The 12130-nt window shown below is 41.3% G+C and overlaps 1 protein-coding gene across 1 annotated transcript in view; it reads right to left on the bottom strand.

The window, feature by feature from the left end:
• AASDH (aminoadipate-semialdehyde dehydrogenase) overlaps window positions 1–3810 on the bottom strand; it is a 28073-nt gene extending 24263 nt beyond the window's left edge. The window contains exons 1-3 of the mRNA XM_054728914.1: window positions 3765–3810; window positions 1292–1588; window positions 35–155 (exon numbers count right to left, since the gene is read on the bottom strand). Coding sequence (XP_054584889.1) covers window positions 35–155; window positions 1292–1521 — 351 coding nt within the window. The 5' untranslated portion in view covers window positions 1522–1588; window positions 3765–3810. The remainder of the gene's footprint in view (window positions 1–34; window positions 156–1291; window positions 1589–3764) is intronic.
• Window positions 3811–12130: the final 8320 nt, after the last annotated feature.

Raw genomic sequence — 12130 nt, 5'->3', positions numbered from 1 at the left:
ACACAAAAAAAAACATTTAACAATATACACTTACATTAATTTGCTGTTTTTCAACAAGAATGTACTTTAGATTACATTTTTTCATAAAATGAGTTGATAATGCTGGTGGTGAATCTGGATCAATGGGAGCATAAGCAGCAGGGACTTGGATAATTCTAAAGAAACAAAGTATACATTCAGCATACAATATGTTGAAAATAATCTTTAAGCATTTCTATTTCTCTATATACTTTACTATTGACTTTATCAGAAATTCTCATATTAAATTCTCATTATCTAATTCAGATAAATCTAAGATTTTTTTTTAAAGCTGATGTATTACAGTAAACAGACTACTATGAAAACAGGAAGCAGACTCTTATTTCTTAATCTATGTAAAGTAACATAAAACAAGGTAAATATCTACATGCAACTTATTATTATGCAGAGTCTATTAATCTGCATACTAAAAAGACATATTTCACCAAAACCAGTATAAATTAAAAGGGGGAAAAAAACTTTAAAATAGATTTGTAAGTGGCAATACTTACAAAAATAAAATCAAATATAAGTTGTATTACCTAAAAGCACTTTGGAGTACACTTTGGGGACACTAGATCTTTGCACATACTACATTCTCAATAAATTTATGTTAATGATTGAATAAAAAAATGTAAAACTTTTTTTGTTTTGCATTTATATAATTAATCTACTAACACATATACTATGGGATGAATATCAACATCTCTAATTCTTTACAGCTTTTATGTATTGCAGAACCCTAAAAAGAAATCATCACTATATGAAAATAATATTCTAGAACTTAAATAATTGAACATTTAAAAATATTTGTTTGAATTAGTATCTTCTTCAATTCATATATCAATTTTTATAGAGTATTATCCAAAACTCTCAATTATGTATTCATTCACTTACTGAATACTTGAATACCTAAAGCTTGTCTTAGAGGAAAAAATATATTCACATTATTTTTAAAATACTTGTTTTCTTTTATCAAACAACAGAATTTATGATTTTTCCTTAGGCAGACAAATGAAGGTCTTATATTTTTGAGACATTTAAATGTTCTGTTATTAGTGAAAACTTCTAGTCACTTCTAAATAGCTCAGGTGAATTAATTAAAAATAATTCTAGGGGAAATATTGAACTCCTTTAGCCTCTCTAGAATTGAGCAAGCAATACAGAAAAATCCAATGGTAAACAGAACAATAATCTGTAATATATTCTGTGTATTAAAGAATTATGAATTAGGTTAGAGTGATATCAAATTTTTAGTTCTAAAACATATTACCCTAAAATCCAAGAGGGTACGTTTATCCCAGGATGGCAGTAGAGACCAATTTCCCGAATTCCTTGAAAGTCGCAGTGTAATAGCAGAAAATTTGCTAATTCTGAAGCAGCACTGACCAGATTCTTGTAGGTGTAATAAACTGGAGGCTGGTCATTACATTCATCAAAACATACAGCTATTTTATTGGAGTAAATGGAGGCAGCCTGATGCACCAATTCCTGAAGAGTCATTTCACTGAAGTTTATCTAAACGTTACTAGTAGCAGAAGTGTTATAGGGACAGGGAGTTTTAGGGAGCCTGGTAGAGGGAGAAGGAGAGAGAGAAATTTCTATAAATAACTCCTCACAAAAAATAACTATATCAAAAACATACAATTAATGAATCTCTAAAGTTATGAATTGTTTTTGGTAACTTCGCTGAGAATAATGATATTGAAAACTAATCTGATGCAATCATCTTAATGCTGGGTCAGAGCTGAAAGAAAATTTGGGAGGTGAGTGGTATACACTGATGAGGATGAAACAGGTAGAAATGCAGAATTATCTCTTAACTGACTACAATGTAAACGTATATATGTATGTGTGTGTGTGTGTATATATATATATATATTAGAGGCCTGATGCACGAAGATTCATGCAAGAATGGGCCTTCCTTCCCATGGCTGCCAGCACCACCTTCACTCTGGCCAGAGCCGCCTTTCTGCCTTTGCTATGCCCGGAGCCACCTTTCCAACTTCCCAAGCTGCTGGGGTGGTCCGGAACGCCTGCGTCATCACCATGGTGACGATGCAAGCATCCCGCCCTGTCCCCGGCTGCTATGCACCTGTGTATGCAAATTAACCTGCCATCTTTGTTGGGTTAATTTGCATACTCACTCCTGATTGGCTGGAGGGCATCATGAAGGTATAGTCAATTTGCATCTTTCTCTTTTATGATCTCTGAACACATAATAATCTGGCCATTCAGTGTGTGTGTGTGTGTGTGTGTATGTGTGTGTATTATATATATTATAAGCCCGGTGCATGAATTTGTGCATGGGTGGGGTCCAGACAGCCTGGCCAGGGGGAGGGGACATGGGCAGTTGGCTGGCCTGCCTGCTGGTCGAACTCCTGGTTGAGGGGACAATTTGCATATTAGCCTTTTATTATATAGGATTATTATATAGGATATACACTGAGTGGCCAGATTATTATGTGTTCAGAGATCATAATAATCTGGCCACTCAGTGTATATATATGTATATATATTAAATTAACCAATAAGACCAAATTTAAAGCACCACATGTTTAATTTTTTCTTCAGTATTATTAAAAATTTATTATGTTAAAGTGCTAAAACCTGTACAGTGACTTTGAAAAGACTAATGCAAATAAAGTCTGTGTTTAGGAACTGAACTTAAGAGGAAGCAAAATCAAACTTTGTTAGAAAAAATCCACAATCTACTCAGTTTTTGTCCACTATACATAAACTGTGCTAATTATTTAGTATAATAATTTACTCAGGTCACATTAAGTCACTTTATAATTGTGAAGAAGTAAGCTCTTCATATTCTATTTGACATTTAAATTGCCAATAAATTCATTTAAATTTAGACTTTAAATATGATTTTACAACTCAATAAAACATTGTATCAATTCAATGTTCTGAGGGCTTCTCAATGCAGATTAAATAAAAAGATTTGAAACTATTTAATCAAAGAACTATTAGGGATCACCATTTTTTAAAAAAAACTCAAAATTGCTAGTATTTTCTTGAAGATAAAGGTGATTTTTTTGAACTCTACATTTCAGATTTCAAAGCAAACATGATTTTAATCATTCAAGCTTTAAAAATTTGTCCACACTTATTTGAACTGATTTCCCTACTGATTCAAAATACATTTTCATCCATGTCATTTAGTTAATATTAGATAACATTGATAAAACATTCCTACAGAGAGCAAAATGAACCTATAACCTATAACCGACCCATAAGGCTAAGAAACGCTATGATTTCTAAATATAAAGTTTAAAAATATAAGATAACTTTAGTACTTACAGTATTTCTTTTTATTAAGCATTTCTACAAATACTATTTGTGATGCACAAGATAAAAATTTTAAGCTTTCCTTATACATACACTGTGTAAATATAAGGAAGACTTTCCATAGCATGCACTAAAATTATGAGGAACGATTTCTTCTGCTATGTTCTGCAGAATATAAATAACAAACTGCCTACACTACAGAATGTACTATACTAAAGCATTTTTACAAAAATTTATAGTCTATGTACAAAAAAATGCATTTTAAAGTACACACAGCAGTTAATTTTTCGCTTGAGGACAATCTACTCAATATGTAATACTCCAAAATTACCTGACCTCAAAGTAAGGAGTAAGATTATAAAATGAACTAAATTCTTTTTTTAATGCCACTTTTATGACATATTGCAACCCTCACCACATGCAGATACACAATTAGGATGTTTTCCTACCTTTGAGTTTCCCAGTGGTTGCTACAGAGAATTAAGGCAAAATCTATTCTTGCTTAAGGTTTTCATTTTCGTTAACTAAACCAAATGCATTCTCCCCAACAAAGAATACTATATTTATTGGATGCCCAAACACTTCTTGAATCTTGCAAGGCGGGTGGGGGAGGGGGAGAGCAAAATCTGGTAAGCAGATTTCATACGTTACGGGATCATTAAGTTTAAGATACTTGTTATTTTACAACTGCAGAAGCTGCTATTTAGTCATAGCAGGAATGTCAACACATTCTCTTGCTTACTGGCTATTTTAAAAACAGGTGAGTAGTCCAGAAACTTTATTTTCCCCGTACCCACCGGCTTCTTAACTTACACTGCTAACTGCGTTTAGTAACGATGCACTTTACAGCTTCCAAAACCCCTTTTCATTTGCTCTTTGAAACCAAGATAGCAGGTAGGCGGGGCAGGCTTATTTCAGGGAAGGGGCCGAGGGTCCAAGGCTGGGTGACCCAGGGGAGATCACAGGGCACGACACCAGCCCACCAGACACCACCGACTCCAATCGGAGGCCGGGCTCGCCCCGAGGCGGAGCCGACCTGTGCACAGCCAGCCCCTGAGGTCGTGGTACCTGCCTCCGGCACACAAGCCCCCGCCGACACCACCGCCACTCCGAAGGCCTTGGGGGCTGGGCGGAAGGTCCGAGCCCGTCCGAGCCTTCTCCTGGCAGCCCGCTCAAGACACCTAGCCCCCCATAGCGAAAAAGCAGTCACCCCAAAGCCTTAAAGACAGCCCACGGCGCCGCCCGCGGAGACCTAATAGGGTCCTGCCCTCGGGGAAAACTCCGGAGTCGCTGCGTTGACGTCAGCGCGAGCGACGCGAGCAGACGGCGTCGCCCCGCCCCTTCCGGAAACTTCGGAGCCAATCGCGTTGGAGAGCTTGCGGTGGTCCTGCTGGGTGTTGGACTGTCTGCGAGGACTTGGAGGTGAGCGGCTTGGGACATTTAAAAGCTGATTGGAAGCTCCCATGAGACAAGTTTGAAGATCAAATGAGAGAAAAGGCCTGGAGGGGGGGAGACTCTCAGAATTCAGTATAAAAATGTTCAGTAAATTCTTCTATGGTGCTTACTGACCTCCAGTACAAAGCCCCCTGTTTTACCCTCTCTTGAACAACAAAATGGCCAGAATTAGGCTGCGAGGGTGATGGGTAGTGCTATAAGGATATGTCCTTGTAGTTACCCTCCTTCAACCTTCCTTCCAGAGGCCAGTTTCTGAGGGTTTTTTTAGGGGTCCTGTGATGTAAATAGGGTTGCTTATTGGCTTTGGTCACTGCTGGTTTAGAATTTAGCTTTTCCAAATTAATTGGGCCCTTTGCTTTTGATTCAAGAATTTTTCTGTTGCCCTGACCGGTTTGGCTCAGTGGATAGAGCGTCGGCCTGTAGACTCAAGGGTCCCAGGTTCAATTCCGGTCAAGGGCATGTACCTTGGTTGCAGGCACATCCTCAGTAGGGGGCGTGCAGGAGGCAGCTGATTGATGTTTCTCTCTCATCGATGTTTCTAACTCTCTGTAAAAAATCAATAAAAAAATATTTTTAAAAAAGAATTTTTCTGTTATCTTTCCCTCTGTCCTTGTGGTTTTATGACTCTAAAAACATCTATACTGCCCTTGCCAGTTTGGCTCAGTGGATAGAGCATCAGCCTGCAGACTGAAGGATCCCGGGTTTGATTCCAGTTAAGGGCACATGCTCAGGTTGTGGGCTCGATCCCTCCTGCAGGAGGCAGCTGACCGATGTTTCCCTCTCATCATTGATGTTTCCTTCCTCTCTGACATCAACAAAAATATATTTCTAAAAAGTATCTTTACTGTCATTTTTTCAGGGGTTCTGAAAATGTAGAAGACTATGTTCAAGACATTACCTGGTAACGTAGGGTGATTGTTCTAAAACATACACCAAATCAGTCACAGTATTCTCTGCTTAAGAAGCTTCAGTGGTCCCTCATTGCATGCATGACGTTCAGGCTCTTTAGCAAGGCAAACAAAAGGATTCATTATCTTTCTAGCTTGATCTCTCAGTGGACCACAGCTCTTCAACCCCCATCTTCCACACTAGCCTCACCAGCTGCAGCTGTAATGAGACTCTAGGAAGTCTTCTGGGCATTCCAACTCCCTATCAAGTTTCCACACCTGTGCTTTGGCTGGATCTCAGACTGAAATACCCTTTCTTTCCCCAGGCCTGCTTGAACATTTACTCCTCAGAAAACACAGCTTAAACATCACCTCCTCAAAGTCTTTCTTCAAGTCTTGCATGATAATTTACCCATCCTCCTCCAATCTCCATCCCATGAACCCAGCAAACTGTTGGGAGGGTCAGTCTGCGATGGGCCAGGAGTGTCTCTGCAAATACTTGATGGGTATGCCAACAATGCAAGATACTGCTTTTTTTTTTTTTTTTTTCCTGCTCTCCCTCCATCCCCACCCCCGTTTTTTTAAAATGTATTTTTATTGATTTCGGAGAGAGGGATAGATAGAAACATCAGTGATGAGAATCACTGATTGGCTGCCTCCTGCACGCCCCCTACTGGGGATTGGGCCCACAAACCGGGCTTGTGTCCTGATGGGTTGATGCTCAACCATTGAGCCAGACCCGCCGGGCCTGACTTCTCTTTATCTGAGTGATTTTTCAGAGTTGTTTGTGGTGATCAATCATCAGAGCTGAAACGGTGTCTTTCCCAAGGAGCAGGCATGTTTGCTTCCACTTACTATAAAAGTAGTGAATTCCCAAAAAGTATTCTTTTCCTGTAATGCAACTCACTGTGCGTACAGACATCCATCACTCCAGTGGGACATGGGAGGCATAGGGAACTGATATAAACATGAACTTCTGGCTACTTCTTTTGCCATGAGTAATAAAAGGTTTTTTTCCAGGAATTTCATGAAATAGCTACATTATTTCCAAGTTTGACTTCTCATACTAAATAGTAAGTACCTTGAAAGCAGGAATTCAGATCTTATGCACCTGTTTCCCTAACTCTTTTACTCTTCTTCAGTACATTTTTCCATTTCCTAGGAAGTATCAAATGTCTAACCCAGTACCTTGCTGATCATTTGCATATTTATAGGTACATTCTAATTTTGCTGCTCCTCTTCACCTTTTTAATTCCCTACTCATCTCAGTTATCCATGATGCTGTTTCTTTTAAAAGTATTTCAAAAATAATTTTGAAAATCCTGCTCTTGCCTTCACTGTATGGATTTTTTTCTCTCCATACCACCAAACAATTAACTCAGGAACAACCAGATGGAAAAGATGCATAAGGCAAGGTATGTGGAAAGGGGACATGGAGTTTCCATGCTCCGCGTGCCATTCTCCCGGAGTCTCCTTGTCACCAGCCCTGAAGTTCTCTAAATCCTATCCTGGGTTTTTATGGAGGCTTTATTACATAAGCAAAATTAATTAAATCCCTGGCCATTAGCTCCAGCCCCTCTCCCCTCCTGGAACTTAAAGCGCTGGGACTGAAAGTTCCAACCCTCTAATCACATGGTTTCCCTGGCAACCAGCCCCCATCCTTAGGTGTTTTCCACAAGACCTCATTGACATAAACTCAGGTGCAGTGGAAAGAGGTTTGTTGTGACTTAGGAAATCCCAAGTGTTTTAGGATCTCTGTGTCAGAAATGGGACAAAGACCTAATATATATTTCTAATTATGAATCACAATATCACACTACCCCACGGACAAGATTATTGTATGCTTTGTAGCACATAACACAGTTGGGATAATGGTGTGTTGTGTGATTTACTCTTAACAATACTTTGCTGCCCAGTTGAAGGCAGAGAGAAAATTAGTGGATGGAAAGAATGGAGAGAGGAGGGAGGTCATGCTGTTTGCAAGTCTAGTGTGTGTGTGTGTGTGTGTGTGTGTGTGTGTGTGTGTGTGTGAGGAGAGAGAGAGAGAGAGAATGAATTGATTTTAAGCATTTGGCTCACGCCCTAACCGGTTTGGCTCAGTGGATGGAGTGTCGGCCTGCAGACTGAAGGGTCCCAGGTTCGATTCTGGTCAAGGGCATGTACCTTGGTTGCGGGCACATCCCCAGTGGGGGGTGTGAAGGAGGCAGCTGAATCGATGTTTATCTCTCATCGATGTTTCTAACTCTCTATCCCTCTCCCTTCCTCTCTGTAAAAAATCAATAAAATGTATTTAAAAAATAAAAAAGAATTTGGCTCACAATTGAGGGGAGGCAAGTCTGAAATCTGCAGGGCAGGCAGGCAAGTTGGAAACTCAGGGTTTCTATGTTGCAATTTGGAGAATTCTATCTTATCTTCTTCGGGAAACCTCCATCTTTGTCCTTAAGGCCTTCAACTGATTGGATGAGGCCCACCCACTTTGTGAAGAATAATCTGCTTTACTCAAAGTCTAATTTAAACCTTAATCACATCCAGAAAGTACCTTTGCAATATTTAGACTGGTGTTCACACAAACAACCGGGCACCATAAACTAGCCAAGCTGACACCTAAAATTAACCATCACATCGAACATATCCATTTGTATGTCAATAGGGAAACAAAACAAATAATTTTTAATGAAATAAATTCAACGACAGAGAGAATACAAGGGCCCATGTGGGTCTCCTCTGTACAATTATTTTCCATTTTGTCACACTGCAGGGAGTTCAGTATTACGGTAAATCCTGTGAGTACTTTCCAAAAGGTTAAAAGCATTGGCTCCGGCCATCCAACAACTTTTCGGCTACTTAAGGGAATTTCTGCCCACAAAAACACAATTTTTACATTGCATACTGCAGCTTATTCTAAAATGTCTTTCTAAGGAGCATGCAGCTTTTTCATTTTGACCTCTTCAAGAAATATGAAGACAATTTTCCTTAGAGTTGACTAGGCTCTACAAGCATACCTTGTTTTATTGTGCTTTGCTTTATTGCACCTCAGAGGGGTTGGGGTTGTTTTTTTTTTGCAAATTGAAGGCAAGACCCTCCACCAGCAAAACGATTATTTATGATTCACTTTATTGTGATGCTTGCTTTATGTGGTGGTCTGAAACCGAACCTGCAATATCTCTGAGGTATGCCTGTGTTTAAAATCCAAAGAAAAAAGGCATTAGAGATTCAAGCGATGCTCTAGAGCAAGATTTTCAGAGGCAATAACATTGAAATGACTGAACGGTTTAAGCCTACCTGTTGAAGCAGACTTTGCTAAATTCTAGGGCAAGAGAAAGAGATGTCTAAAATTGGTACAGTTAGAAATAGTATGAGTTAATTACTTAAAACACCTAGTATACAGGTTAAAACAAAAATATTTCAATGTGGATGCACTAAAGAGGACTGGAGAGGCGAGTGACCCTTTTGTTTTCTAACTTCTAATGTATATGCACGTATTACTTTGATTACTTTTTGTTTTTTTAGAGGTGGGGCCCTGGTATCTTTATTTTTAAATACTGGTGTGTGTTTTTCAGAGTATTTTTAGGTTCACAGAAAAATTGAATGGAAGATACTGAGTTCCTGTGTACCCTGTGCCCCTTCATATGAAGATCTTTACCCATTATCAACATCCCCCACTATAGTGATACATTGTTGAACCTACATGGTACATCATTATCGCCCAAAGTCTAGTTTACATTAGGGTTCACTCTTGGTGTTGTAGAGTCTATGGATTTGGACAAAAGTATAATGACATACACTCACCATTTTAATGTTATACAAAGTACTAGAGGCCCGGTGCATGAAATCGTGCACCAAGAAGGGGGAGGGTCCCTCAGCCCAGCTTGCACCCTCTCGCAATCTAGGACCCCTTGGGGGATGTCCAACTCCCAGTTTAGGCCCAACCCTGTGGGATCAGGCCTAAAGTGGCAGTCAGACACCAGGATTGCTGGCTCATAACCACTCACCTGCCTGCCTGCCTGATAGCCCCTAACCACTCTGTACACCTGCCTGATCGCCCCTAACCGCTCGCCTGCCTGCCTGTTCACCCCTAACCGCCTCTGCCTCAGGCCGCCATCGTGGCTTCATCCAGAATGATGTCCAGGTTGTCAGCTATCTAGTCTAATTAGCATATTGTGCTTTTATTAAAGAGGCCCAGTGCACTGGGGAGTGTCCCTCAGTGCAGCCTGCACTCTTACAATCCAGGACCCCTCAGGGGAAGTCTGACTGCCAGTTTAGGCCCGACCTGTGGGATCAGGCCTAAACTGGCAGTTGGACATCTCTGACAATCTGGGACTGCTGGCTCCTAACTACTCACCTGCCTGATTGCCCCTAACTGTTTCTATTTGCTGGCCAGATCACCCCCTAACTGCCCTCCCCTGCCGGCCCAATCACCCCCAACTGTCTTCCCCTGCCGCCTTATTGCCCCTAACGGCCTCTGCCTCAGCCCCCACCATCAAGACTTTGTCCGGAAGGAAGTTGGACGTCCAGAAGATGGCCGGTGGACCCGGTCTAATTAGCATATTATCCTTTTAGTAGTATAGATTATATAGGATAGGATTACTTAAATGGGGTGGGAGCCTTTTTCATCAGGAGATACTCTTGGCAGACAAAAATACATAATCCCTACAGCTGGATTGATAGCCAGCCATATGCACTATACTGCCAAACCAATCATTAAAAAATTGAACTGCTTTCATACACCTTACACCAAATAGCTGTTGCCCTTAAAACCCCTCCTTAGCTCCCACCTTAGGTTCTGCCTTCGCAGTTCACCCAGATTAGGTTCTGATTGGTCGATTTCTATGCCAGTCAGCGTCAAAAGCTCCACCTCCTAGGCAGCCATTGGCTCCTCACACTTCACCCACATTTGGTTCTGACTGGCTGGTTTCTATGCTAGTCAGTGTCTCTGGGCCTATCAACAGGCCTGATCAGAGAGGTGGGGCTGATCAGCAGCCCCAGCGGAGTCCTGAGAGAGAGGCGCAGCTGCTGGCCAGGCCCGGAGCAAGAGAGGAAAGTGCTGATGAACAGCTGCAACAGAGCTACGGATCAGACCCTGCTTCTCTCTCCAGGCTTCCCTTCAGGCCTGATCCGCAGCCCCCTCGGCAGTTAGTGCTGGGTCAGGGCAGGGCACCCACAGCGGCAGGAGTCAGTGCTGGGTCGCCAGTCGGTTGAGCCTTCAGTTGTTTTGGATGTTATGGACCCTAGGTTTTTATATATTAGGACTAGAAGCCTAACACAAATTCATGCACGGGTGGAGTCCAGCCAGCCACCCCAATGGGGGCCTATTGGGGGTGGGGCCGGCTAGGGGGAGGCGGGCTGATCGGGGCTCGGATCAGGCTGGTTGGCTGCTGCAGTGTGCCTCATAGCAACCGGTCATTCCAGTGGTTCCGCCGTTCAGTCGCTGGCCTTCTATATATAGATAGATAAGCTGGAGAGAAAAAGTTGAGAAAATACTTTTACTATATTTTTTTGGGGAAAAACTGAGTGGATCTGTGCAATTTAAACCCATGTTGCTTAAGGGCAAACTGTAGTTTCATTGTCCTGAAAATTTCGTGCTCCACCTGTTCATCCTATCTCTCCGCTAGCTCCTGACAATCACTGGTCTTTTTATTGTTTCCATAATTTTGCCTTTTCCACAATATCATATTGGAAATGTAAGCCTCTTCTGTGAAACTCTCCCCATTCCCACTAGTGCTTCCATAGAACTTGCCACTATAGTGCTTACTTAGCATTGCATTTCTAATTATTTGTTCCTCCTACTCAGCCAGCAGTTTTCCCTGATTCCTAAGAGATGGCCTATTTATTGAAAGGCCTGGATCAGAGAAGATCTGATCTAGTAAGATCTGACTAGCTGGTGCCAAGTATGGAACCTGGATGTGACATATCTGTCAATACACTGAAGTCACTTTTTTTTTTTCAATCCTCACCCGAGGAAATGTTTATTGATTTTGGAGAGACAAGAAGAGGGGTAGAGAGGAGAGAGAAACATTGATGTGAGAGAGAAACATCAATCGTTAGCCTCCTTCACGGGCCCCAACCAGATAGAACCCACAACTAAGGTATGTCTCATGATCAGGAATTCAACCTGCAATCTTTTTGTTGAAAAGGATGATGCTCCAACCACCTGAACCACCTGTGCTAAAAGTCACTATTTTTATTTTTTTTTAAAGCACACACACATACCCCTAACTGCGTTGGCTCAGTGGATAGCACGTCGGCCTGTGGTCCACAGGATCCCGGGGTGGATTCTGGTCAAGGCTGCAGGCTTCTCCCTAGCGCCCAAGCCCTGGTTGGGGCTCATGCAAGAGGCAACCAATCGATGTGTTCCTCTCACATCTATGTTTCTCTCTGTCTTTCCCTCTCTAATCCGCTCTCTCTAAAAATCAATGGAAAAATATCCTCAGGTGAGGAATAACAATAAATAAATAAATAATAAAAAGCACACA

This window comes from Eptesicus fuscus, chromosome 2 (assembly GCF_027574615.1).
Source record: "Eptesicus fuscus isolate TK198812 chromosome 2, DD_ASM_mEF_20220401, whole genome shotgun sequence".
Taxonomy (NCBI): Eukaryota; Metazoa; Chordata; class Mammalia; order Chiroptera; family Vespertilionidae; genus Eptesicus; species Eptesicus fuscus.
The sequence above is the reverse complement of the archived record's forward strand: the minus strand, read 5'-3'. Positions and strand labels throughout refer to the sequence as shown.